This window comes from Ursus americanus, chromosome 3 (genome assembly GCF_024610735.1).
Source record: "Ursus americanus isolate L20-20 chromosome 3, mUrsAme1.1.p, whole genome shotgun sequence".
Lineage (NCBI taxonomy): Eukaryota > Metazoa > Chordata > Mammalia > Carnivora > Ursidae > Ursus > Ursus americanus.
Window position 1 is genome coordinate 90629988 of NC_142129.1, and position 24380 is coordinate 90654367.

At 39.6% G+C, this 24380-nt stretch overlaps 1 protein-coding gene across 5 annotated transcripts in view; it reads left to right on the plus strand.

Annotated features, from left to right (window-relative positions):
- The window catches only part of SUGCT (succinyl-CoA:glutarate-CoA transferase), a 696086-nt gene that overhangs the window by 662529 nt on the left and 9177 nt on the right, over positions 1-24380 (plus strand). For 2 of the 5 annotated variants that reach the window (XM_045793504.2, XM_045793507.2), the window contains one exon: positions 22955-24379. In XM_045793504.2, the coding sequence (XP_045649460.2) occupies positions 22955-23118 (164 nt within the window). In that variant the 3' untranslated portion in view covers positions 23119-24379. Of the gene's footprint in view, positions 1-22954; position 24380 lie in introns of those variants that run through there. The other 3 variants (XR_006778824.2, XR_015724068.1, XM_045793506.2) reach the window with 3 other exon arrangements.

A 24380-nucleotide genomic window follows, 5' to 3' on the forward strand; every position in this document is an offset into this window, starting at 1 on the left:
GGTCTTAACTCTTTAAGTGTTTGGTAATACTCACCTGTGAAGCCATCTGGTCCTGGATTTTATTTGTTTGAAGGTTTTCAATTAGTGATTCAATCTCCTTACTAGTAATCTATTGATTTTCTATTTCTTAATGATTCAGTCTTGGAAGATTGTATATTTGTAGAAATTTATCCACTTCTTCTAGGTTGTCCAATTTTTTGACATAGAATTGTTCATAATAGTCTGTTATGATCCAGGGCTCCTGGGTGGCTCAGTCGTTAAGCATCTGCCTTTGGCTCAGGTCATGATCCCAGCGTTCTGGGATCGAGCCCCGCGTCGGGCTCCCTGCTCGGTGGGAAGCCTGCCTCTCCCTCTCCCACTCCCCCTGCTTGTGTTCCCTCTCTCGCTTCCTTTCTCTCTGTCAAATAAATAAATAAAATCTTTAAAAAAAATAGTCTCTTATGATCCTTTGTACATCTGTGGTATTAGCTGTTAACTTCTCTTTCATTTCTGATTTTATTTATTTGAGTCTTCTATTTTTCACTCTTGGTGAACTTAGCATAAGTTATATCAATTTTGCTTATCTTTTCCAAGAAACAACCCTGAATTTCATTGATCTTTTCTATTGTCATTTTAGTCTCTATTTCACTTATTTCTGCTCTTATCTTTCTTATTTCCCTCCTTTTATTAACTTTGGGTTTCATTTCTTCTCCTTTTTCTAGTTCCTATAGATGTTAAGTTAGGTTGTTTGAGATTTTCTTGTTTATTAAGGTAGGCCTGTAATAATCACTTTTGCTGAATCCCATAGATTTTGGTATGTCATATGTCCATTTTCATTTATTTCCACATTTTTTTAAATTTCCACTTTGATTTCTTCAATGACCCATTGGTTGTTCAGTAGTATGTTGTTTCATCTCCACTTTTTTTTTCAGTTTTCTTATGAAATTAATTTCTAGTTTCATACCGTATGGTTAGAAAAAATGCTTTATGTGATTTTAATCTTCTTGAGTTTATTGAGACTTGTTTTGTGGCCTAATGTGTGAGCTCCCCTGGAGAATGTTCTATGCACACTTGAGAAGTGTGTAGTCTGCTGCTTTGAAGTGGAGTGTTCTGTATATATTCATTAAGTTCATCTGGTCTAATATGTTGTTAAAGGCTGATGTTTCCCTATTTTTTTATTTTTAATTTTTTTAGAGAGGGAGAGAGGAGGGACAGAACGAGAGCAAGAGAGAGAATCTTAAGCAGGCTCTACCCCCAGCACTGAGCCTTAGGCAGGGCTCAATCTCAAGACCCTGAGATCATGACCTGAGCCAAAATCAAGAGTTGGATGCTTAACTGACTGAGCCACCCAGGTACCCCCTGATGTTCCCTTATTGATTTTCTGTCTGGATGACCTATCCATTGATGCAAGGGCAGTGTTATAGTCCCCTACTATTATTGTATTGCCATCAGTTTTTCCTTTTAAGTCTGTTTGTATATACCATACATATTTATAAATGTTGTAAATTTCTTTACATAATGTCCTTCATTGTCCTTTAGTACAACTTTTGTTATGAAATCTATTTTATATCAGATGAGGATAGCTGCACCAGCTTTCTTTTCATTTCCATTTTCATGGAATATCTTTTTTATCCTTTCACTTTAATTCTCTGCGTCTCCTTACTTCTCCAATGAATCTCTTGTAGACAGCATATATATGAACATATAGTCTTTTTTTAAAATCCATTCAGTCTTTTGATTGGAGAATTTAGTCCATTTACATTTAAAATAATTATTGATATGTATATATTTATTACTATTTTATTAATTGTTTTTGGTTGTTTTTGTAGTTTCTCTTTGTTCCTTCTTCTCTTGCTCTCTTTCCTTCTGATTTGATAATTTACTGTTATGCTTAGATTTCTTTCTCATTTTTTGTATATTTGCTATAAGTTTTTACTTTGCAGTTACTGTGAGATTCAGATAAATTGCATGTAACAGTCTATTTTAAATTGGTAGGAACTTAAATTTCAACACATTCAAAAACTATACATTCTTACTACTCCCCCCATTTTGTGTTTTTGATGTCACATTGTACATCTTTTTATTTTAAGTATCCCCTAACTAATTATTGAATTTTTAGTTAACTTTACTACTTTTGTTATTTGATTCTCATACTAGCTTTATAAGTGATTAATCCACTACTTTTACTATATACTTTTTTACAGTGAGATTTTTACTTTCATATGTTTTTTGGTATTAGTTAGTGCCATTCTTTTCAGCTTAAAGAAATCTCTTTAACATTCCTTATAAGGTCAGTTTGTTGGTGATGAACTCCTTTAGCTTTTGCTCATCTGGAAAACTCTTTATTGTTCCTTCTATTCGGAATGATAACCTCACCAACTAGAAGAGTCTAGATTTGGAGTTTTTTCCTTTCAGCACTTCGAATATGTCATGCCACTCTCTTCTGGCCTGAAAATTTTCTGCCAAAAAATATGCTGGTAGCCTATGGGTTTTCCCTTGTACATAAAAAGTTGTTCTTCTCTTGCTGCTTTTATGATTCTCTCTTTAACTTTTGATATTTTAATTATAATGCATCTTGATGTGGAACTCTGGATTCTTCTTGTTTGGAACCCTCTGGGCTTCTTGGACCTGGATGTCTTTATCCTTCCCCAGATTAGGGAAGTTGTCAGCCATTATTGCTTCAAATAAGTTTTCTGCCCCTTCCTCTCTCTCGCTTCTCCTTCTGGGACCCCTATAATGTGGATGTTATTCTACTTGATGTTGTCTTATAAGTCCTCAAATTATCTTCACTTTTTTTTTATTATGTTATATTAGTCACCATACAGTACTTCCTTAGTTTTTGGTGTAGCGTTCCATGATTCATTGTGTGTAACACCCAGTGCTCTTTGCAATATGTGCCCTCCTTAATACCCATCCCCTCACCCCCTTCCCCTCTAAAACCCTCAGTTTTTTGCTGGAGTCATCTTCACTTTTGAAAGTTCTTTTCTTTTTGCTACTCTGTCTGGGTGAGTTCCATTGCTTTGTCCTCCAGCTCACTAATCCATTCTTCTGCTTCATCCAATCTGCTGTGTATTTTTCAGTTCAATTATTGTTTTTCAGCTCTGTGTTTGGTTCTATCTCTTTGTTGTAATTATCACTGTGTTTAACCATTCTTCTCCTAAGTTTAGTGAGCATTTTTTAAAAAGACTTATTTATTTGGGGGCAGGGGGAGGGACAGAGGCAGAGAGACAGAGAGAATCCCCAAGCAGATTCCCTGCTAAGTGTGGTGCCCAACAGAGGGCTCAATCTCATGACCCATGAGATCATGATGTGAGCCAAAACCAAGAGTTGGGCACCCAACCAACTGAGCCACCCAGGCAACCCCCAGAGAACACTTGTAGAACCATTCTGTTGAACTCTTTATCAGGTAGATGACTTATCTCCATTTCCTTAATGGCTTTTTCTAAAGGTTTGTCTTATGTTTTCATTAAGATAATATTTCTCTGTCTCCTCATTTTTCCGGATTTTCCATCTTTGTTTCTATGTATTAGATGAAAGAGGTACTTCTTCCAGCTTTGTGGGAGTGGCCTTGTGTAGGAGATGACCTGTGGGGGCCACAAGTGCAATCCTCCCTTGCCACCAGAGCCAAATGCTCAAGGTGTATATCCTTGTATAGGCTGCACATGTCCACTGGCCATGACAGGTCTGCAGCTGCAGCAAGGGGGGTGGGTGGAGTGCCCACCTGGCTGGCTCTGGTGTGGCTGTGGCATGGGTTGGGAGGCTGGGGTGCTTGTCTGGCTGGCTCGCGTGTGGCTACAGAGTGGGGGGTGAGGCATGCCCAGCAGTGCTAACAGGTTAGAGGGGTCTTGCCAATACGGCATTTGCCTGTGCCCAGGTTAGCAAGGTAGAATAAGGTAGCAAAAATGGTGAGAGTCCCCAGTGAGAGTCCTAACAGGTTCCTGTCTCTTCAGCAGTCAGTTTAAAATAGTAAGTAGGTCTTTACATATGGTCTAGACATTTTCAAAATTACTACTTTTGCACTGGGTCCCAAAGTGAGTGAGTCTGTGTGTGAACCCTAGAAGAGTGGATTCTCCACTCCCTACACTTATATTGATGCACTCCCCATTGTTTTAAAAACCAAACATTTTGGGGGTTCATCTCTTCAGTGGAGGACCCAAGAGTTGGGATGTCTTATGTGGGGGGCAAACCCCTTGTTCCTCAAGGAAAACTTCCATATTTTTGAAATCCCTCCTGATTGTGGGTTGACACACCTGGTGTAGGATTTTTGGTGCCTCTCCTACCTGTCTCAGTGAGGCCCTTCTATCATTTGTTGTGGATGTGCTGTTCATTAGTTTTCAAGACTTTTTCAGAGGAAATTATTCCATATGTGCTAGGTTTGTTGTGTCCATGGGAAGAGGTGAATTCAGTATCTTCCTAAGCAACCATCTTGAATTGCCTTCCTCTACATACATTGAGCACCACATCAGATGGTGTTATGATTTTTCCTTCAATCATCAAATATAATTTTAAAACTCACAAGAAGGATAGTCTATTATATTTACCTTTACTTTTACCCATTATGATGTTCTTTCCTTTCTGAAGCTCAGAGTCTGCTTATTTTACAATTTCTTTTCTATTTAGAGAATTTTCTGTTTATGAGGTAGGTTTGCTATCAACAAATTCTTCTGGTTTTACTTTGTCTGAAATATCTTGATTTCTTCTTCATTCCTGAAGGCTATTTTTGCGAGATATAGAATTCAGAGCTGACCATTCTTTTCTTTCAGTAATTTAAAAAAGTTCCCCTTCCTTGTGCTTCCATGGTTTCTGATAAGAAATCTCTTGTCATTTGAATTGTTTCCCCCTATAAGTAAGCTGATGTTTTTCTCTGACTGCTTTCAAGATTTTTTTTTTGTCTTTTGTTTTCAGAAATTTAATTATGATGTGTCTTGGCATAAATTTCCATTGGCTCATCCTATTTGGAGTTTGTTCAAATTCTTACAACAGTACATTTATGTCTTTCACCAAATTTTCTGAAGTTTAGTCCATTTTTTGTTTAAAATATTTTTTCAGAAAGTCCCACTTTCTCCCTTTCTTCATCTGAGACTCCAGTGATAGACATGTTAGCTTTTTCGTTATTGTCCTGATTCTCTGTGCAATTATTATTTTTTCAGTCTATTTTCTCTCTTTTGTTAGACTGCTAAATTCTATTGACTGGTCCTCATGTTCATTGACTTCATTATTTGTAATCTGTGCTATGTTGTTGAACACATCAGTAATTTTTTAAATTTTAGTTATTGTATTTTTCAGTTGTATAATTTCCATTTGTTTCTTTTTAATAATTTCTATTTCTTCTACTTTATGTTAAAATTTTATATTTTTTCATTTGTTCCATTTGTTTATGAAGCATTTGTATGTCTGCTTTATAATCCTTGTCAGATAATTCTAACAACTGATTTATCTTGAGTTTGGCACCTGATGATTGTCTTTTCTCATTCCAGTTGTGATTTTCCTGGTTATTGCTATGATGAATGAATTTCAGTTGTAGCCAGGACATTTTGGATATTATGTTATGAGTCTCTCTATCCTTTTCAATCTCCTTTTTTTTTTTTTTTTTTAAGCAGACAACCCTCTTCTTAGCGTGTAGCATGAAGTCTAGCTGGGTCTTTATGGTTAGCTTTCTACTGGGCTCCCTAAACCCACTCAGCTCACTGCTGGATGACCATGACACTATCTTAGCAGGGTAATTAGTGTACCATCTTTTCCATTGGATGGGGAATGAGGTATCTGCTCCCTATTTTGGTCCTGCTGACCCCCCCAGGGCTGGAAAACCAGAGTGCCATGGCCTGCTTCTGTGGGAGTGGGTTTGGAGTGATAAGCTATAAGATCAGCTCTTGGCTTGGCTGCACTGAAACCACCAGGCAATAATGGTAGAGAGGTCTTGCGTTGGTGTTTGCCCAGAGTATGGCAGATATTAACAAAAAGATTTATAGTTCAGTTAGGCCACCCTTTCCTGGATCTCTGGCTTGGAGGAACAAGCTTTTCTTGCCATTTATTTTGTGTCAGGTTGTCGTGCCCTATCCAGGATGTATAAGAGGCAACGAGGAAACTCAGAACTCTCCTCAGTGGAGTTCCTCACGTTCCAAGATCCCTTAGCAATCATCTTTTTGTTTCAACTTCTCAGAATTTTCCTATGATTTTTGTTGCCTCAGGTCCAAAGATTTTTAGTTGGAACAGGGAGGACTTGAGAGGAATGGGGCTACTTCATCTTGGCCAGAACTAGAAGTCCAAGGTATTGTTTTTTATGTAACGCTTTATTAAAATTTCATCTTTTCTAATGGTAAAATAAATAGCCTCATTTCAGAAAGAGTCTCTGTGCCCAGATTTCAAACTAGATCCTAAGCATGAGTTTGAATCACTGCTGGTCATCATGAAGCAGGAACTCAATTCTATTAGCTCTTGCCCCTAAAACCCTGCAGTGTTAATTATAATAAGAAGAACGAGAAGAACTAACAATTCTCAAGTGCTTAATATATCCTGGGTTCTGGGTTAAGTACTTGCCAGGCATTTTTAAATTTAATTTTCCAAAGTAGTGCACGAATCGGATATGGTTATCACCCTCATGTTCTAGATGAAGCCACTGAGGCCAAAAGAGGCTAAAATATTTGACACCAAATCCACATAGCTTGGGAGTGGTAGGACTTTTCCAACTTAGTAATGCAAAAACGTCTAATGTTCGTATTCAAATCCAGATGACTAGCCTTACTCCCAAAGATTCTGATTTGGTGGGTATAAGGCCAGCCCCAGCGATATGTAATATTGACTTGGCAGGCTAGAAAACTGAAGTAGGAAGCCCTCTACACACACTTTGACAAACACCTAAGGCACTGAGGCATTTGCTTCATCTTCGGTAAGATGGCTCTCACCAATAAAGGATGAAGAAAAAAAGCAAGTTTGTCTGTTTTAAAGAAGACAAGAATTTGGGGATGCTCTTCTCTTCTGGGTTTTGCCCAAGAAGATGTCCAGGACTTCCTAATACACTCTGCGGGGTTTACTGCACATTCACTGTCATACCAGTGGGCGGGGCAATCGGACTCACTCCAGAGTGGTCACTTAGATGTTTCTTGAATATTCTGTTTCATAGGAAACAAAATTGTGGTTATCCTTAAAATATATATCATGTGTTTGGATGTTTTTGACTTTATAACACTCTTTTTATAGTGTGCCAACTACCAGATCCTTTTATAGTGTATAAAAATAGTCACTTTCCTCACATAAACTGTTTTATACATTGTCATGTAATTTTAAGGTACAAAAACTTCCAGAGAAAGTTTAATCCAGAGAGGACTCTTAATTTACAACACATTATTGTTATAATACTTACCCTTTTTCTTTCACATGATTCAAAATGTCATGTAGAAAACTTCTACTTAGAGTTTTTCTTATTTACTTATTTTTGTTAAGAAATTGACATTTGACAACTTATCCCTGAATCACTGCTCATCAAAGACTTTCTAACTCAGGATAATCTATAATCGGGGACCAGGTCTTCTGGTTTTATGGATCTTGTGAATTTAGAGACCTAGGCATAGTAACATTTTAAATTTGGTTTTCATTAACTTGATGTATGATCATTTAAATGTTTAGATGATCATTTTGAGGTTTATCTTTGTGCTATCTTGTTAAAGACAAATCCCTGAACAAATTATTGGCTTAATTATGATTACACAGGAAATGTTTCAAATGTTCCTAAAAATAAGCATGCTAAAACACAGAAAGAGTAGCCTTGGTAGGCAAAGAACTGATTTGCTATTTAAAATCCACTTGTGTATATTATTAAGTTTTCTTATGGATTTACAAGACATCTCTGGTCTAGTTTTATTTATTTGTAAGAAATGATATTTCGTATTTTTCGTTTGCTTAAGCTGGATTATTACTCAGGCAAAATTAATGAAATTCCAATGTGGAAAGAATGTCTTCCCACTCAGCATGGATTGAGGATATCCTCACACATTTCAGAAACAACAGCCAACTCTACCCTTAGCAGAAGAAGAGAACCAAGTTTGTGTTCTTGTAAGCTGTGCAAAGAGCTTTATGTGGGATGAGAATATTGCCCATGCATTTAATTAACATATAAAAATGTAAATGACCATCTTCAAATTTACAATGTAACTGTGAAAATGAAATCAACACTTCAGATATTTAATAGCCCTTTTTACCTTATGTGTTAAATACATTTAAATAATTCAAAAGGTACTAGGAAAGAATAACCACAGAATTAATGTGCAAGAGAGTCAGCAGGGCATTTTGTAAGCACCAATCTAAATAGCTAACAAGGAGAATGTGCGAAAAGGGAAGAATCAATAAGTAAGAAAATGTTTGTATATCACAACAGGCGTGTATTATTATTATGTGAAATTTAAAACACCCACTAGCAAAGAAACATGGGAAACAAAATTAATGTGCAATTGTAAAAATTATAGTCTCATATAAATATAACCGAGACTTATGTTTTCCAAATAGAAAAACAAATAGTCATTAAAAATCCAAAGACCTTATGTTCTTCCAAGAAGGAATTAACATTTTTTTAAGTCTGATAATGTTTTCATGAGCTATTTTACATTGTTCCTAGAGTCCTACATATTATTGTCAAAATAAGAAATTAACTTCTAAGCAAATGAAATTAAGGTAAAATTTGGTATCATTGTACCAACATCCAGATGGCAAAACCTTTCTTTGTATGAACAGCAAAATTACCTTTCACTGCCTTGTTTATTTCTGAAAATATAGGGGTCCTTCTTCTTCATGCATACATTCATTCAACGAATATGTCTTGAGCATCCCAATTTACTGGCTGCTGGACATACAGTGCAAACAAAACAGATATGATTCCTGCCCTCATGGAGCTTTAAAGTCCTCCCAAACACTTGTTTTTATCCAATCTATGAAATGAATCTTGATACTCAAAAGTTCTGCACAGTTGTTGGAATGTTTCATCTTTGGAATATTGCAGGTGTCTCTCCTCATGGGTAGTGTAAGTTTAAGTTGTACAATTGGATAAAGCCAGATGTAGTAAGGACAGACACATTGCATTTAACACTTTTCTGTTCATGTGTAACTTTTTGGCTCATAGTCAACAACAGGGTTTTACTTAGCTTTGGGGTCTGTTTGACAGGATTTGTTTTGCTAGAATCTTGAGGTCTGGGGCTCTGAACACTTTTGAGTTTCATTGTTTTAGAACTCTGAGTACCGAATTCAAAACTTAGTTGAATGAAGTCACTCACTCACTCATTCACTCACTCACCTTCAGCAAATACTTGGTGAGGAAAACAGACAATGCTCCCTGCATTGTAAAGTTTACATCCTCGCACAGAGAGACAAAGAACAGTAGACAAACATGAAAAGTACTATGGAAAAAAGAGAAAGTAAAACAGAGTAAGGGAGATTGGAAGTGGCAGGGTCGGAATGGCAGGTGGAAATGTTAAATGTGGTAGTTAGGATAGACCTCATGGAGCAAAGAAGTGAAGGATGTAGATATCAGAAAGAAAAATGTTCCAAACAGGGAGATCAGCTGGGACAAAGGCCCTACGGATGAGCAGGTTGGCGAAGAGCAGGAAGGCCAACACTCCTTGAGCGAGGGGAGCAGGAGTGGGGAGGGCAGGAAGGGAAGCCAGAGGTAGCTTGGTGGGGAGGCAGGCAGATTCTGTAGACTCCCAGAGCCCACTGTCAAGAGTGACACGAGGAAAGCTTCACAGAATTTGGAGTAGAGGAGTGATATGATGTGACTTAGGGTTTTAAAAGGTGACTCCAGCTGCCTTCTTGAGAATATATTGCAGGGGAATCATGCGGGCAGGGAGTCATGATAGGAGGCTCCCAGAGAAATCCAGGCAAGAGGTGATGGTGGCTAAGACCAGGACGTTTATAAAAAGAAGTTGGATTCTGTATATATTTGGAAGTAGAGCCAATACGATTTGCTGATGAATTGGATATGGAGTGTAAGAGAAAGAAGAGTCAGGATGACTCCACTTTTACACCTGACTCCATTTATACACCGTATAAACAAGCCTTAATGTTTCTTTACTTCTGTGTATCATGTATTTCTAGTGGCCTTATTTCCTTATCTAAGATTCTAGCTCCATTGCTTTTTATCCCTTCTAATCCTGTAGTTATTTACCGAGCACTCACCATGTAGTAGGTGCTATGAGGGCTACAAGATGAGCAGAACATTAATTCTAGTCTCAAAAAAGATCTCGAGAGGTAATACGATTAGAGATTGAGATACATTAGGAAAACAGAGCAAATGTTGTAGGGAATCTGACAAGAGAGATGTTCCTTTGAACTGTGAGGAAAAAAAGGATGGCTCAACATCAGGTTAGCTTGAGCAGAGCTTCAGGAATAACATGGGCTTGAGGACTGCCGTGCTGAGGTGCATTCCGGGTCGGCAGAGGGACCGGCACAGTGTCAGGTCCGGGCGAGAATGAGTGCAGTTTAGCTGGCTGGAACAGCTGGGAATAAAGTTTAGGCAAGCTGTCCTCTTATTTCAGAGTGCTTTGGCCCAAGGAGGTGGCAGGAAAGATGAGAAGTGTGGGAATGTGTGAGAGACACTACAGAGGTAGCACCACTGGGATAGCAAGTGTCAAAGGCCAGGCTGAGGACGAAGGCGCTGTCATTGAGAGGATGATCCTGCCAAAATAGAGATAGGGACATGGGGGGAGGCATTTCTAAAATCTCTCCATCCGGACCTCAGAGGTAAAGTGAAAGGGAAAAACTAAGATCAATTCTTACGGCAAATCATTAACACCTCCCTCTTTTCCCAGCAGCAAGTTTGGGGACCTATTTTTCTTGATCCTCTATTTGCTTGGGCTATGATTGTGGTTTGTGTGATCTCAGCCACTCTTGGGAAAGCAAAGAAGAAGATGGTAAATACAAGGCCGATTCCTTTAAGATAGAGATTAAGAAGCACAGAAAATTTGTATTAAATTATAAAAGACGTTCAGAGGCTTACAGAAGAACTTTTCAAAGCTCATCTGTAGCAAGAGCCACAAATAACCACCTGCTCCAACTCTGTTCAGTTCCTCCCCTCAAAACTGAATTGAAATGCAATCTGGCTTCTCTGACTGGAAACTTCTTCCGGTATTTTCCTTAATGGAGCACAGAGGCAGAGGAGGTGAGGAGAAGGTCACTACTTTGAAGGTCTATGAAGCTTAAAATGTTCTGGCTACAGATTTCAGCTGAACCGATTTTGTTTTCCATGGTGAAGTCTAACCAAACAAAATCCTGGGAATGCGCCCAAAGAGCTTGTATTGGATACTTGAATTTTAGAAGGCAAAGAAGTGGGAGAATTGATTATTTTGGCAAAGAACACATTGTCAGCAAGGTGTTTCTTCACCCTTTTCAGCATTTTCAGAAGTGTTGAAAATAATTAGAAGCAAACACAAATGTTGGAAAAAAGCATTCAGGGGAGCCCTTCCTCGAGTCCAGCGTTTTTCGGAGACCTCAGCCTCAAGTTTGAGTAGCACGCTCCGAGGGGAGATGGCATGTTTGCTAATGAATGTGAATAGCATTTCCTTATGGGCCATATATTTTTCCAGCAGGAAATGGATAATCTACTATGACATTTCAGTGGGTTGGAACAAGATAGATAAATCAAATGCAAGTTGCCCTGTTTCTTTTTCAAATGAAAGATAAATGCCTTAATGGATTAGCAATCATGAAATATATAAGTATTTATAATACAGTGCTGCTTTATAACACCATCTGCCAAAGAATGGTATTTATTCAGCCACTGATATGAGAACAGATTTTCTTCCACATTATGCAGGGAGGAAATACATCCTAGCGTTAACGAGCATGCACTTTGTATTTAGCCAGCCTAAGTAGTAACGAAATTCTTTAGTTGACTGGCTGTGTAATTTTGATAACATTACTTAACCCCACTTCCCTTGTTGATAAAATGGTGTAATAATAATCCTATTTTTTAAAGTCATTTAGTCTATCAAACAAGGTAATATATGGAAAGCATTCCACCAAATGCCCAACACATGTAAGTACTCAATGTATAATAGCTGTTATCATCATTCCAGTGGACAAAATTGGCTCCGCACAAGACAAGAGTTTCAAAGTATTTGGACCATCTGAACTGAATGTTTTTTTAAAGGGGTGCTGAGGGGCTGGGTTAAGGAGTCCCTCCTTTGGTCCCAGCAAATAGATCTCTGTATTAAAGTTGAGGCATATAATCAGTTTTATAATCAGTCTTCATAGGCTAGGTTATGCTGTAGTAACAAACAGTCCCCAAATAACATTGACTTACGACAACACAAATGTGTCTCTTGCTCACAGAAATGTGCATCATGGGTTGAAAGGGCCCCAGGCTGGTGGAGCAGTCACCATCTCACACACTGCCAAGTCGCTATATCAGAGAGACCTAGAGGGTCTTAAATCAGCAATTGAGTGTTCTGGCCTGGAGGTGGCGTACACAGCCCTTCTGTTCACAGTGTGTTGGCCAGTCACGTGACCTCATCCACCATCAGTGGGGTCAGGACAGGTAATACCAGCGTGCTCTGGGAAGGTGAGAACTGGAGATTTAATGGACCACACTGATGACTACCACAGGGCCATAGCCATCATTGAAAATATACTCTCCCCTTACAGGTAGTGGCTCTTGAGGACTTCTTTATTGAGTTACAAAATAATTACAGTTTGCTACAGCAGTAATGACAAATGGTGCCTGTGAACTCTGGATGAGACTAGGGTGATCCTTCCAAGCTGGTGGTACATACCACATGTTTGCCTTGAGTTTCTGGGATGCCTGACCACAAAACAGTGCCACAGATTGAGTTCTTCTGTTAAAGAGGTCCAAAGCCATTTTGATGCTCTGTGGCTTTTTCCCACCGCCCATGCGAGTTTAAATGGCTTTATCTGTTTTTATCTCACATCTAATGGGCTTAATGTGTTCTAACTGTGTGGCTCCATTTGGCGCCTTGGATGCTATGGCTGAGAGGCGCCATATAAAAAATATTGTTATTGTTATGATGATGAGTTCAAGCACTGGAGGGGAAATTGTGAAATAACTTGGTACTGGAGCTATCATTATTTTCAGCAAAATGAAGTTTGGCTTCTTATTACACTAGTAAGCCTTGAAGATTAAATGGTATCTACAACATGTATCTTAGCGATGGGCCAAAGAAGTCAAAATAAAAATGTTTGATATAGCATTTCATATATTATAAAACAGATGTTTGCTTTTAAGTATTCTTGATATTTTTAAAAGTTGACACTGGTATCAGACATTAAAAAAGAAAAGAAAAGATTCACACACTTAGTTTTAATTTTCTTCATCCTTGCTTCCATTATGATCAGACAGGCCAGCTATGTTAATTAATTTAACCCTTAGTGTTGATTATTTGCCAGTTTGCTGTGAAGTTGAGCAATGGATTGTTTCATTGCTTTAGAAATGCATCATCAAGACGGGAGGTGCATGGAGTTCTGGAAAAAAGGACTGTTTAGGTCCCTTCCCTCATGATGATGTGATATTATGTTCCCATTACTTGAATATTCATTATGGTTTCCCACATGTTTTTGGCTACCTCTGTTTCCTGCAACTGTTTACATTATTAAGTTGGTCTGGATTATAGAAATGTAGCTTGAATTCTGTATATACTTAGAGGACCTTGGGATGTTTGCATAGATTGGGTAGATTCCCTTTTTAGCCTGAGAGAATCATGGAAGTTTTCTAAAAGGAGATGAGACAAAATAGTCAGGGTCTTGTTACTGAAGGGCCTCAAACCACAGATGGAAAACACTACAGGGCTTGTCTGAGGAATTCTCTGGCACACCAGGAACTGGCCCTCCCTGTGCCTTGAACCAGATAACTTTCCACAGGGAGCACAGGGAAGGCTTCATTCCTTTTGGGGCGGGTAGAGGGGAAAGCTTTGGAATACATTGCCTGACTCAGGAACATGGGAAATTGGGAATGTATTGATGGTGCTGTGATTCCAGGGATTCCTACAAGGAAATAAGTGGCATATGACAAACTAATTTGAAAAGATGAGGTAGTAATGAACACATATTGCAGAAGTTATCTGGTAGAACTGTAATCTAGAAAGACAGAGAGAACAGACTGGTCAGAAGATGAAATGTAAAGCTGTTCTTGGCATGTTCTACTCCAAGATGCCTGAGTTCGGTTTCAGACTTAGACAATCCCCTCTTCTTGGGTGCCTCGGTGGCTCAGTTGGTTAAACGTCTGCTTTCAGCTCAGGTCATGATCCTGGCATCCTGGAATCGAGTCCCTGCATCAGCGGGCTCCCTGCTCAGCAGGGAGTCTGCTTCTCCCTGTGCCCCTCCCCCCTGCTTCTGCTCTGGCTCTCTCTCACTCTCTCTCTCTCTCTCAAATAAATGAATAAAACCTTAAAAAAATCCTCAGCATCAAGGATGTTGGAATAAATACAGTTGCCATGAAAATATGGTGTTTTGGAATGCAGACATTTAGATGGTAAGTGACTTCTAAATTTATATGTCCTGGCCCAAAATCTTTCCTGAATTCCAGACTTGTATAGCCCACTGACCTCTGTCCTTGGATATCTCATAGGCGCCTCAAACAGCATATCCAAAAGAGAATTTGACTTCTGCTTCCACCAAAACCTGTCCATATACAATTCTTTTCAGTCTCCTCCATCTGGCAAATGGCCCCACCAGTTTTCAACCCAGATACACAGGATTCTTTTTTGATCCTTTCTTTCCCTTCACAGTTCCCCTGGCCCATGTAATCCATCAGCAAACCGTGTCATTCTATCACCAACATAGCTCTCAAACACATACATTTTTTTTTCAAACTCTCCAGGCACCATCCCAGTCTGGGTCACCACCATCTTTTCTGATCTACCCACAACAGCCTCCAATAGCCTCATTCTCTGCCCAGCAACACGAGTGTTCGTCACTGCTCTCAAAGCTCCATGGAACTCAGAATAAGATCCAACTTCACTACTGTAACTTCTTTATTTTTTAAGATTTTATTTATTTATTTGAGAGAGAGAGAGCGCGCGCGCAAGCAGTGGGGAGGAGTGGCAGAGGGAGAGCAAGAGAGAGAGAGATCTCAGGTAGACCCCATGCTGAGTGCAGAGCCTGATACAGGGCTGATCTCATCCCCCTGAGATCATGACCTGAGCCGAAACCGAGAGTCAGATTCTCAACTGACTGAGCCACCCAAGTGCACCATCACTACCACACCTTCTAAATTCCTGTGCATTCTCTGCTGTCTCTCCCTCCAACTTCATTTAGAACCTCCCTTCTACCAAATTCTGTTCTAGCCACATTGGATCTTTTTTGAGTTTCTTGAACATCAAACCTGTTCATGCTGCCTGGAATCTTCTTTCCTCCACTAGTTGTACTGATAGCTCAGTTTAGAGCTCAGTTTAAGGATTACCTAATCAGTTTGGCCTTATCATGGATGCCATCTAAAACAGTCCTTTCCTGGCACGCTGGCTTCTCCCCGCTCTGCCTAATAATGTTCTCCTCGTTCCAGCTAGATTTTAAATAATTCTGTAATTTCTATAAAATTTTAACTATTTGTTGACTTGTTTATTGTCTCTCTCCCAAATCAGAATATAAATTCCATGAGAGTAGGGTCCAGGTATATTTGCTAATACATACCTAGGTCATACAGCCAAGATCTTGACACAGGGATAGATACTAAAAAATTATATGTTGAATTAATTAGTGGCTAAATTAATTAATTAAAATGACATAAATGGTTTCTATTCAAATATCTTTAATTGTTAGCAATCTTGGGGCACCTCAGTGGCTCAGTTGTTTAAGTGGCTGCCTTCGGCTCAGGTCATGATCCCAGGGTCCTGGGATCGAGCCCTGCATCGGGCTCCCTGCTCAGCAGAGAGCCTGCTTCTCCCTCTCTCTCTCTCTCTGCTGCTCCCCTTGCTTGTGCTCTCTCTGTTTCTCTCTCTCTGTCAAATAAATAAATAAAATCTTTTTAAAAAATTGTTAGCAATCTTTAGTTCGACAAATTTGTGTCAAATGACAGAGCATGCACCATGGAGTCTGAGGTACAGGAGATCTTGTCCAGGTTCTATTATTTATTTAGCTGGGTAACCTTAGACACACTAACCCTTTAAAGACCTCAGGTAAAAGGCCCAGCTGAGGAAGCTGTGCTTTCTTTTCTGCATGGCCACCAAAGGGGAAGGGTGCATGAGGCACCATTGACCAAGCCTGCTGGGCAGCAGCATCTGCGGACTAGTCACTGGGCTCTTCAAGATGCAACAGAGCCAATGAGATGAAGATGAATGAAGGTCCTTCTGATGTTTTCCAGAAACCTCTCAGAGGATGGCTGTGATACCCGGTGATGGGTATTAAGGAGGGCACGTATTGCATGGAGCGCTGGTTGTTATGCGCAAACAATGAATCATGGAACACTACTAATGATGTCCTGTATGGTGACTAACATAACATCATAAAAAAATGTAAAAAAATAAAAAAACACTAGGAGCACAACTGCACATAATGAGCGTATAGGTAACTGCAGATGAATATTCAAGTCAATAACTATCATGGTTGAAATTCTTCATTGCCTCAAAGGCATGCAATTGGAAGGAAAAATAAAAAAGGTCAAGAGGACATGAATTGAAACATGATGAAAATTAATATTTAACATTGATCACCTCACAATAAGTTATATAGAAAAATACATGTTTGAATACTTGTAATTGCTGGGCAGTAAAGTCTATTATCTTTAAAATATATCAAATGTTTAAACAGCTCTATTCTTGTAATCACTAGTCAGACTTGTTTTTAACATACTTTAAGGATAGCATGTTCTTGTCAATAACTAGCTCATTTGTGGGATGTGCCCCCACTTTGAGGGGACAGTCAGCTGGGGAGACATTCTAGTACCTCCAGTTCTCTGGCCCTTTCTTGCCTTAGGGGATTTCAGCCAACTAGATAACCGTGGAGGGCTCCCCTTCAGAACCTGCTATGATACCTACAAAACAAGTATTTGGAATCTCCTAAACACCTTAATGAATTATCCCTCAGTTTTCTGATCCATAAAATGAGAGTTATTATGGCCTATGGGGAGGCTAGGTGGCTCAGTCAGTTAAGTGTCCCACTCTTGATTTTGGCTCAGGTCATGATCTCAGGGTTGTAGATAAAGCCTCACATCAGGCTCTGTGCTGGGCATGGAGCCCGATTAAGATTTTTTCTCCTTCTCCCTCTTCCCCTCCTCCCCCCACCCACCTCACCCTTGTGTGTGCTCTCTCTCTCTAAAAAAAAAAGAGAGAGAGAGTTACAATGGTCTATTTTATAAGTTCAAAGGTCCAATGAGATAATGCAAGTAAAAAACATGATCTACACTCATCGCAGTTGTTTAAGAAAAGATGCTTGCCATTATCTTCATTTTGTAACACAGTGAAAAGCATTGAGGGCGATTAGCAAGCACAACTGGCATTTTCCTGCCCTTATAGGAGATACAGACACTTAAACAGACAATGTAATACACCATGCTTAGTGCTGCGATAGAGGATGCACAGGTAATATGCACTTGAATGTTCTTGGCATCGAGGTCAGCTGGGATTTCTTTGTTTAAATTCCATCAGTTACTTAAAGTCTTGCCACATTATAATTTGCTTCGTATTTGGATCTTTATTTTCTTATGCAAATTTTGTTTTTTCTAGAGTTTCTAATTATTTTTTCTTGCATAATGTAATTGCATTACTATATTTTTCCAATCTTCAAGTTATTCTTAGTTATACAGTTCAGGCTCTTTTGCTCTCTCAGACTCCCCTTTCAAAGGCCTCTGCCCTCTTCCATTTCTACCTTGTTGACTCTCCAGGTCTGAGTTATCATCCTGAGGTCTTCCTTCCCTGCACTCCCTGGTTGGTTCTCACCGTGTACCAAAGTTCTATCCTTCTATCATTTACTCCCATGTTTTACTGGATTTAACATCAAGAAACTTACTTAGTAAACTTACTTAATCTTTGAAAGTTTGAACATGTCTTCATATTTGATTAATCATTTGTTTGGATATGCAATTATAGGTTTAATATCATTTTCATGTAGAAACTTGAAAGCAAGCTTCATTTTTCTTCTAGTTGCTAGTACAAACTAACAGGTTAGTCTAAACTGACACAATCAATCCTTTTGCTTTCTGTCCTACTTCTCTCCTAAGACCTGTCTCTCTCACAACCACTGATTTTAAGATCAGAACCTCTTGGGGGGTGAAATGGACCATTAACACCCATTTCCTCTCAGTCTCCTTGTAGAATATTCTAGGCTTCAGCTTCCTCTCTCTTTTAACACATCAGCACTATCATGTCCATGTCATTCTTAAATTTGTTGAAATATGTCATTCTTTAGTGATGCTACCACCCATTCTCTTCACTCATGAAGTTTTTTATGTTTGTTTAATTTCTAAACTTTTATGTCAGTGGTATTTCAAGAGAGAGTGATTTGTGTTCAAAGCCCCCCAAAATACATTGAAATTACTGTACATACAGGTTGCCATCATTTAAATGCACTGTAATTTATTTAACCAGTGCTCGAGTTTTGACACATTTTCCAAATATTTTTCAATGTGGTAGCTACGTGACCTCTTCATCTGGAAGGAAGGGGTAGGATATAGACCTGTGGGCACAGTATGTGAAGGAATGTGTTGGTAAACACCTAATCCGTAACAAAGTAACTTTTGGAAGCTAAAAAAAATTTTTTTTTAAATGTACAGAATAACACACAAAGAACCCTTACAGGCTATAAGTTAGAAAACTGTGTGGGAAGGAAATAGGTATTAAGAGTATTGAGTATATTTCGAAATTTGTATAGATCCTTGCCTATGGAATTTGTCAACATCCTGATTAAACCCATAGAAGAAAATTTTTAAAGCGTTATTTATCCATTCAAGTGTGGGGACACTTTTAAAACTCTTCATAATTAGTTGACAAAATTCCCGCCAGGAGGACTGTACCGATTTATACTTCTACCACTAATGACCTCTTAAAAACAAGCCAAACTAGCCACAAGATTTGCTAATTTTATAAACAAAATTGTATCTTATCATTATTTTCATATGTATTTCTTTGATTATTACTGACATTGAATATCACCCATATTATATTACTCAGATGCTCAAACCAACCCTCAGTAGGTATTGTCAACCTCATCTTAGAAATGTGTAGACTGAGGCTCAGGGACTTTAAGAATTCTCGAGATCACACAGCTTGCAAGTGTTTGAAAGCATATGTGAACATAGATGTTACGTTGCCAAAAAGTAATTTAAGAACATGTGACTTATCTGCTCATCTTTTTTTAATGGAAGATCAAATTATTCATTCTTTCTGGACCTTAGATGCAAATAATTATGCCAAACATTTTGTACTTCTTGAGACAAATGTATTTTAAAAGCCCTTTATTCCCTTTGTGCAAAGCCTTCACTGGGAGGGATGTCCCTGGTACATAGGATTCTTGCACAGGGCTGCAAGAACAGGAGATTTCAATGGACTTATAAGAACTTAGCTTTCTCTGGGATCCGGATATCACTTTTATTTGTTCCATTGCATATATATATATATATATTTTAAGAGACTATACATTTTGGTTTTTTAATCAACCACATGGCAAAATAATACTTTATTTTAAAAAGTATAAAAATTACAATTTGAAAATTGCCAGTACAGTACATGTATATACACTATACTTTGATCTTAAATTACATGAACGAACCCCAGCTTCAGAATCTTTCTGAACTCAACTCTATGCAAAATACCTGGTTTCTGAAGGGGCTCAGGGAAAAGTATATACAATTTATTAAACTGTGATATGGCTTCCTTAATAACATACAATTATTTAGAGAAGCATAAGCTTTCCAAAGATACAGTATTTTCCAAGTGCCTTTATGCTAGCAAGTCTAAAAACCAAGCAACACCATTCTAGTTCTTTAATAATACCATTCTAGTAAATGGTAATTAGTACTACCACTCTAAATTCTTTAAGACTTTTTTTTGTGCGAAATGTTCAATTCCCCTCATCTGAAACTGGTGGCAGTCTTCAGGGTAGATCTGGAAGCTACCATGAAAGCATAGTGTGTAGTGGGAGTAACACAGGTTGAACCGCCCTTTAGTATGGCTGGACCTGAAGATTCCCTCCGACCATCACCTCATGGAGGCTCAAAGTCCAGGTTCTTAGTACCGATCCATGCCGCGAGGTGGATGGATCTCCAACATTATGCAATGTGAAAGAAGCCAGACACAAAAGGTCACATATTGTATGATTCCATTTATGTGTAATATCCAGAATAGATCACTCCAGAGACAGAAATAGGTTCGTGGTTGTTGCCAGGGGTTCAGGGGAGGGCCATGTTGAGGGAAACTGCTTCAGGAATAGAGAGTCTGCCTTTGGAGTGATGGAAATGTCTTGCAACTCTTAAATAGAGGTGGTCATTGCACAGCATTGAGACTGTCCTAAATGCCACTGAATTGTTTGCTTTTAAATGGTTCATTTTCTGTTATGTGAATTTCACTTCAACAAATTATTATTTTGCTTAAAAACCCAAGTTCTTGAACCCAACGAACTTGGGAACTGATTGTCAATTCCCCCTTGTGTGATGTTGGGCAGGTTATTCTCATTCCCTAACCTGAACCCTCGCTCTAACCCTTGTACCCTAAGCCTCCTTGACCTTCAGTGTCTGTCCGGGGTTATTGTGAGGGTTCTCGGACACAATGGCTCAGTGGCTGATACATCCTGAGTTCTGACAAAATGGCAGCTGCTGTGCTGGGACCACCAGCAGCACTCCCAGCAGCATTGCCCAGCCCAGATTCTCGGTGTAGTCAAGCAACTCTTTTCCAGGTGGGAGTCTCAATCCATGTCATTCACTTAGGAAAAATCACATGACATTGATTCTCTCAGAGGTATTCTTTTGAAAGACACGTTTTAGATTAAAACTATTATTAATTAATCTCAAAATTGGAACTGACTTTGGGAACAGTGAATAAGGATCACATCCCTAAAACATCAAATTATTAGCCTTTTCATGAGAACAGTGGCCCCTGCCTCCCAGTGTGTGCTCCTTGACTGAAAAGAGACCGGCCAATGAAAAAACAGTCTGCACTGGGGCATTTAAAAGAAAGTGTGAGCTTCTATGCGGATTCTTTTTTATTTTTTTAAAGGTTTTATTTATTTATTTGAGAGAGAGAGAGAGCAAGAGAGAGCATGAGCAGGGGGAGAGGGAGAAGCAGACTCCCCGCTGAGCAGGGAGCCCGATGCGGGGCTTGATCCCAGGACCCTGAGATCATGACCCGAGGGGAAGGCAGACGCTTAACTGACTGAGCCACCCAGGTGCCCCTTCTATGCAGATTCTAAAGATGAAACAAACGAATAAACAAACAAAAAGCAGAGACAGACCCATAAATACAGAGAATCAAACCGGTGGTCACCAGAGGGAAGGGGGAGGATGGGCAAAATGGGTGAAGGGTAGTGGGTGGTATGGGCTTCCACATAAAGAATGAATGACTCAGGGGGATGAAAGGCACCGCACAGGGAACATAGTGGTACCATGCTGCTGTGTGTGGTGGCCGATGGTGGCTACACTTGTGGCGAGCAAGCATAATGGATAGACTAGTTGAATCACTGTGTTGTACACCCAAAACTAATATAACATTATGTGTCAAGTCTACTTCAGTAAAAAAATACAATTTAAAACAATAAAAAGAAGGGTGAGGAGAAGAAATGCATTTCACAGAGCTTCAGAGAAGCAAAACTTTGGCTATCAGTTGAACGTTGCCATTTGTCCATAGTGGATGGTGTCTGTCACACAAAAGTGTGGCTTAATAGACTGGGGAGGTCTGTGTCCTCCCTCTCTCTCTCATCAACAGTGGCTTCGACAACGGTACTTTTTATTAATGGAGTTCTCCGTTGAGCTTGAAGCACATTTGCTGCTCTACTCACTGACATGGTGTTACCCACACGCGCTTTGGTTTTGCGTGTTCTTCCTTGTGCGCCCCAAACCAAGAGCAAGCTGGAAAAATTTTTATGAGATAGAAATGCACTGTTTTGTAGTCTTCTTGTGACTATCTAATTTGTTTTCCCGAAGCCTAATCAAATGACATGTGAGGAACAGCCAACATAAATACCATTTATTGAGTGAGGCAGCGAAGGTAACAATCTGCTGAAACAACGTGTTCCCCGGCGCCCAGCCAGCCTCTCTGTGCAGGAGTGGGAAAGAAGGAGCAGGCAGCTAGGGTTATAGAGAGTGCAAGGCCCTCAGTGTGAGGCTGTTCGACTAGACGTGGAATGGAGCCCCTGTGCTATTAGTTATTAGCCACGTGACCTTGAGCAAAACCTGAGCTTTTTGGGCTTTTGTGTCCTTACGTGAAGAATGAGGATCATAAAATCCATTTCTAGCCATTGCTGAAAGTACTGCTTGAGTTACCCTGTGCACAGTGGCAGCGCTCCGCAAACAGCTGGCTAAGTATCCCCTCCGCCTTGCACTGCACATGCAAACCCAGATCTCCCTGACCATGAAACACGGACACATCACCTATTCTCCCAACAAAAGGCTTCAGCAGGGTCTGGCAGAGGTTTAATTGATGTGTGGTCTATTGAATTAAACGTTCCAGTTTATATAGGAGACGCTGAATGATAAAGGTCTGGATTACCTTCACCTGGGATCAGAGTTCCAGCTGCAGAGAGACACTAGGTACATGTGGTCATGGTTCTTTTGCATCCAGAGAATCGACCCAGCTGAGTGACTGAGCCCTGAGAGTCTTGGCGACAGGACCGGCCACCCCCACCCCTGCATGGGCAGGTCAGATGACCACGGCACAGTCGGATGAAAGCGAGTCAAGAAAACCTCGTGTAAAAATACATTTCTTTCCAACATTCACCACCATTTTGTAACTGGCAGTGATATTCTTGGCATTCATTGAAAACAACCCAGGCTGCTGGGGTAATGAATTTCCTAGGGTTAGTCATTAACAGGCTTCCTGCTTTCCTCCTCTTTTGACAGGCCCAGCTGTGAGATACAGTAAGTTCGAGATGTCAGAGGCCAGGCCACCCCCCCTGCTTGGGCAGCACACGACGCACATCCTGAAGGAGGTCCTTGGATACGACGACAAGGCCGTTGGGGAGCTGCTCGGTGCTGGAGTGGTGACCCAGCACAAAGCCGAATGATGAAAAATGCTCTTTCTCAACACCACAGTCTGAACGTACTTTGCTAGCAAAGGCAATCGTCTTTCTGGACCCTTTTCCCCAGTTCTGATGCCTGCCTCTGCAAAGAAAAGTTAGAGTAATTCCAGATTTCCTGCCTGGCGCCTCCAGAATGGCTCTGGTATCAATGCATCCAGTACTTTCTAAATGTACCCCACCTTCTACTCCTTACCATTCTCCCCCCGACCCCAGATAATAGATTAATTGTGGATTTGTGGGGGTTTTTTTGTAAAGATTTTTTTTTTCCTGGAAAAATACATTCCTCATTCTAATTACATTAATAGCCTAAACGTTTGCCCCTCCAGCCCACGCAGGTCTGAAAAAGAGCAGATCTCTTGACGTTCTCTACTTGCACATAAAGTCTTCATTTAAACCTTTGTTAGGAAGTCAAAGCAATAAGCAGAATGACAGTTTCAATGATGGATTTTAAACAGCATAACTTAATTTTGAGCTCATGAGTCCTTTGTTAATCTGTAATTTAAACCATGGACTTTGCTGATGTCCATTAGGAAAACTGAGCTTCATTCTCCCCATGGGGGTAAATATTTGCTTTATGTTGTATTGCTCTGATTATTTCATGATCTGTAGCAGAAAATCAATTTCCATTGCTTCATTTTGGGGTATATGGATCTATCTGCATCAGGGGGTAAAGAGTGGCTCTTTAATCAGCACCTTATTTTGAGCCAAGTACAAATGCAATAGGTTTTTAAATGAGTGTCAAATGACTATCTAGGTACTGAATAATGTTTAAGTAAGAGGAGAATGAAAGGAAAACATTCCTTTGTAATCCGAGCACTCACTGAATATATCATGCCTTAATATTAAGTATTTGCATTTAAGTATTAAAGTAGTTGTCGGAGAACTTAAAGTATAGAAAACAGAAGGTGACAACTGATTTGACTCTATTTTCTAGGATAAACTGTTGCTCAGGCTACCAGTCCCCCAAGCCCAGGTACAGACCAAGGCAGCAGATGACGTCATGATCACTATCCCGACATGATCTGAAGTCACGACTGTTAGGCACACATTTTGCAGCCATGTCATGAGAAACCACGTGGCAATTGAAAGTTAAGTTAGAGGTGTTTATCTTTCAGACTGTGATTTAGAGCTGGTTTTCCTTTCATGTTCTTTTTGATTGGGATAATTTGAGCCATTTATCCATGCTGTAAGCCCAATATATTTCCAGAATCAAGGATTGCAAATAAATAGGATATGTGTCTTCTCAC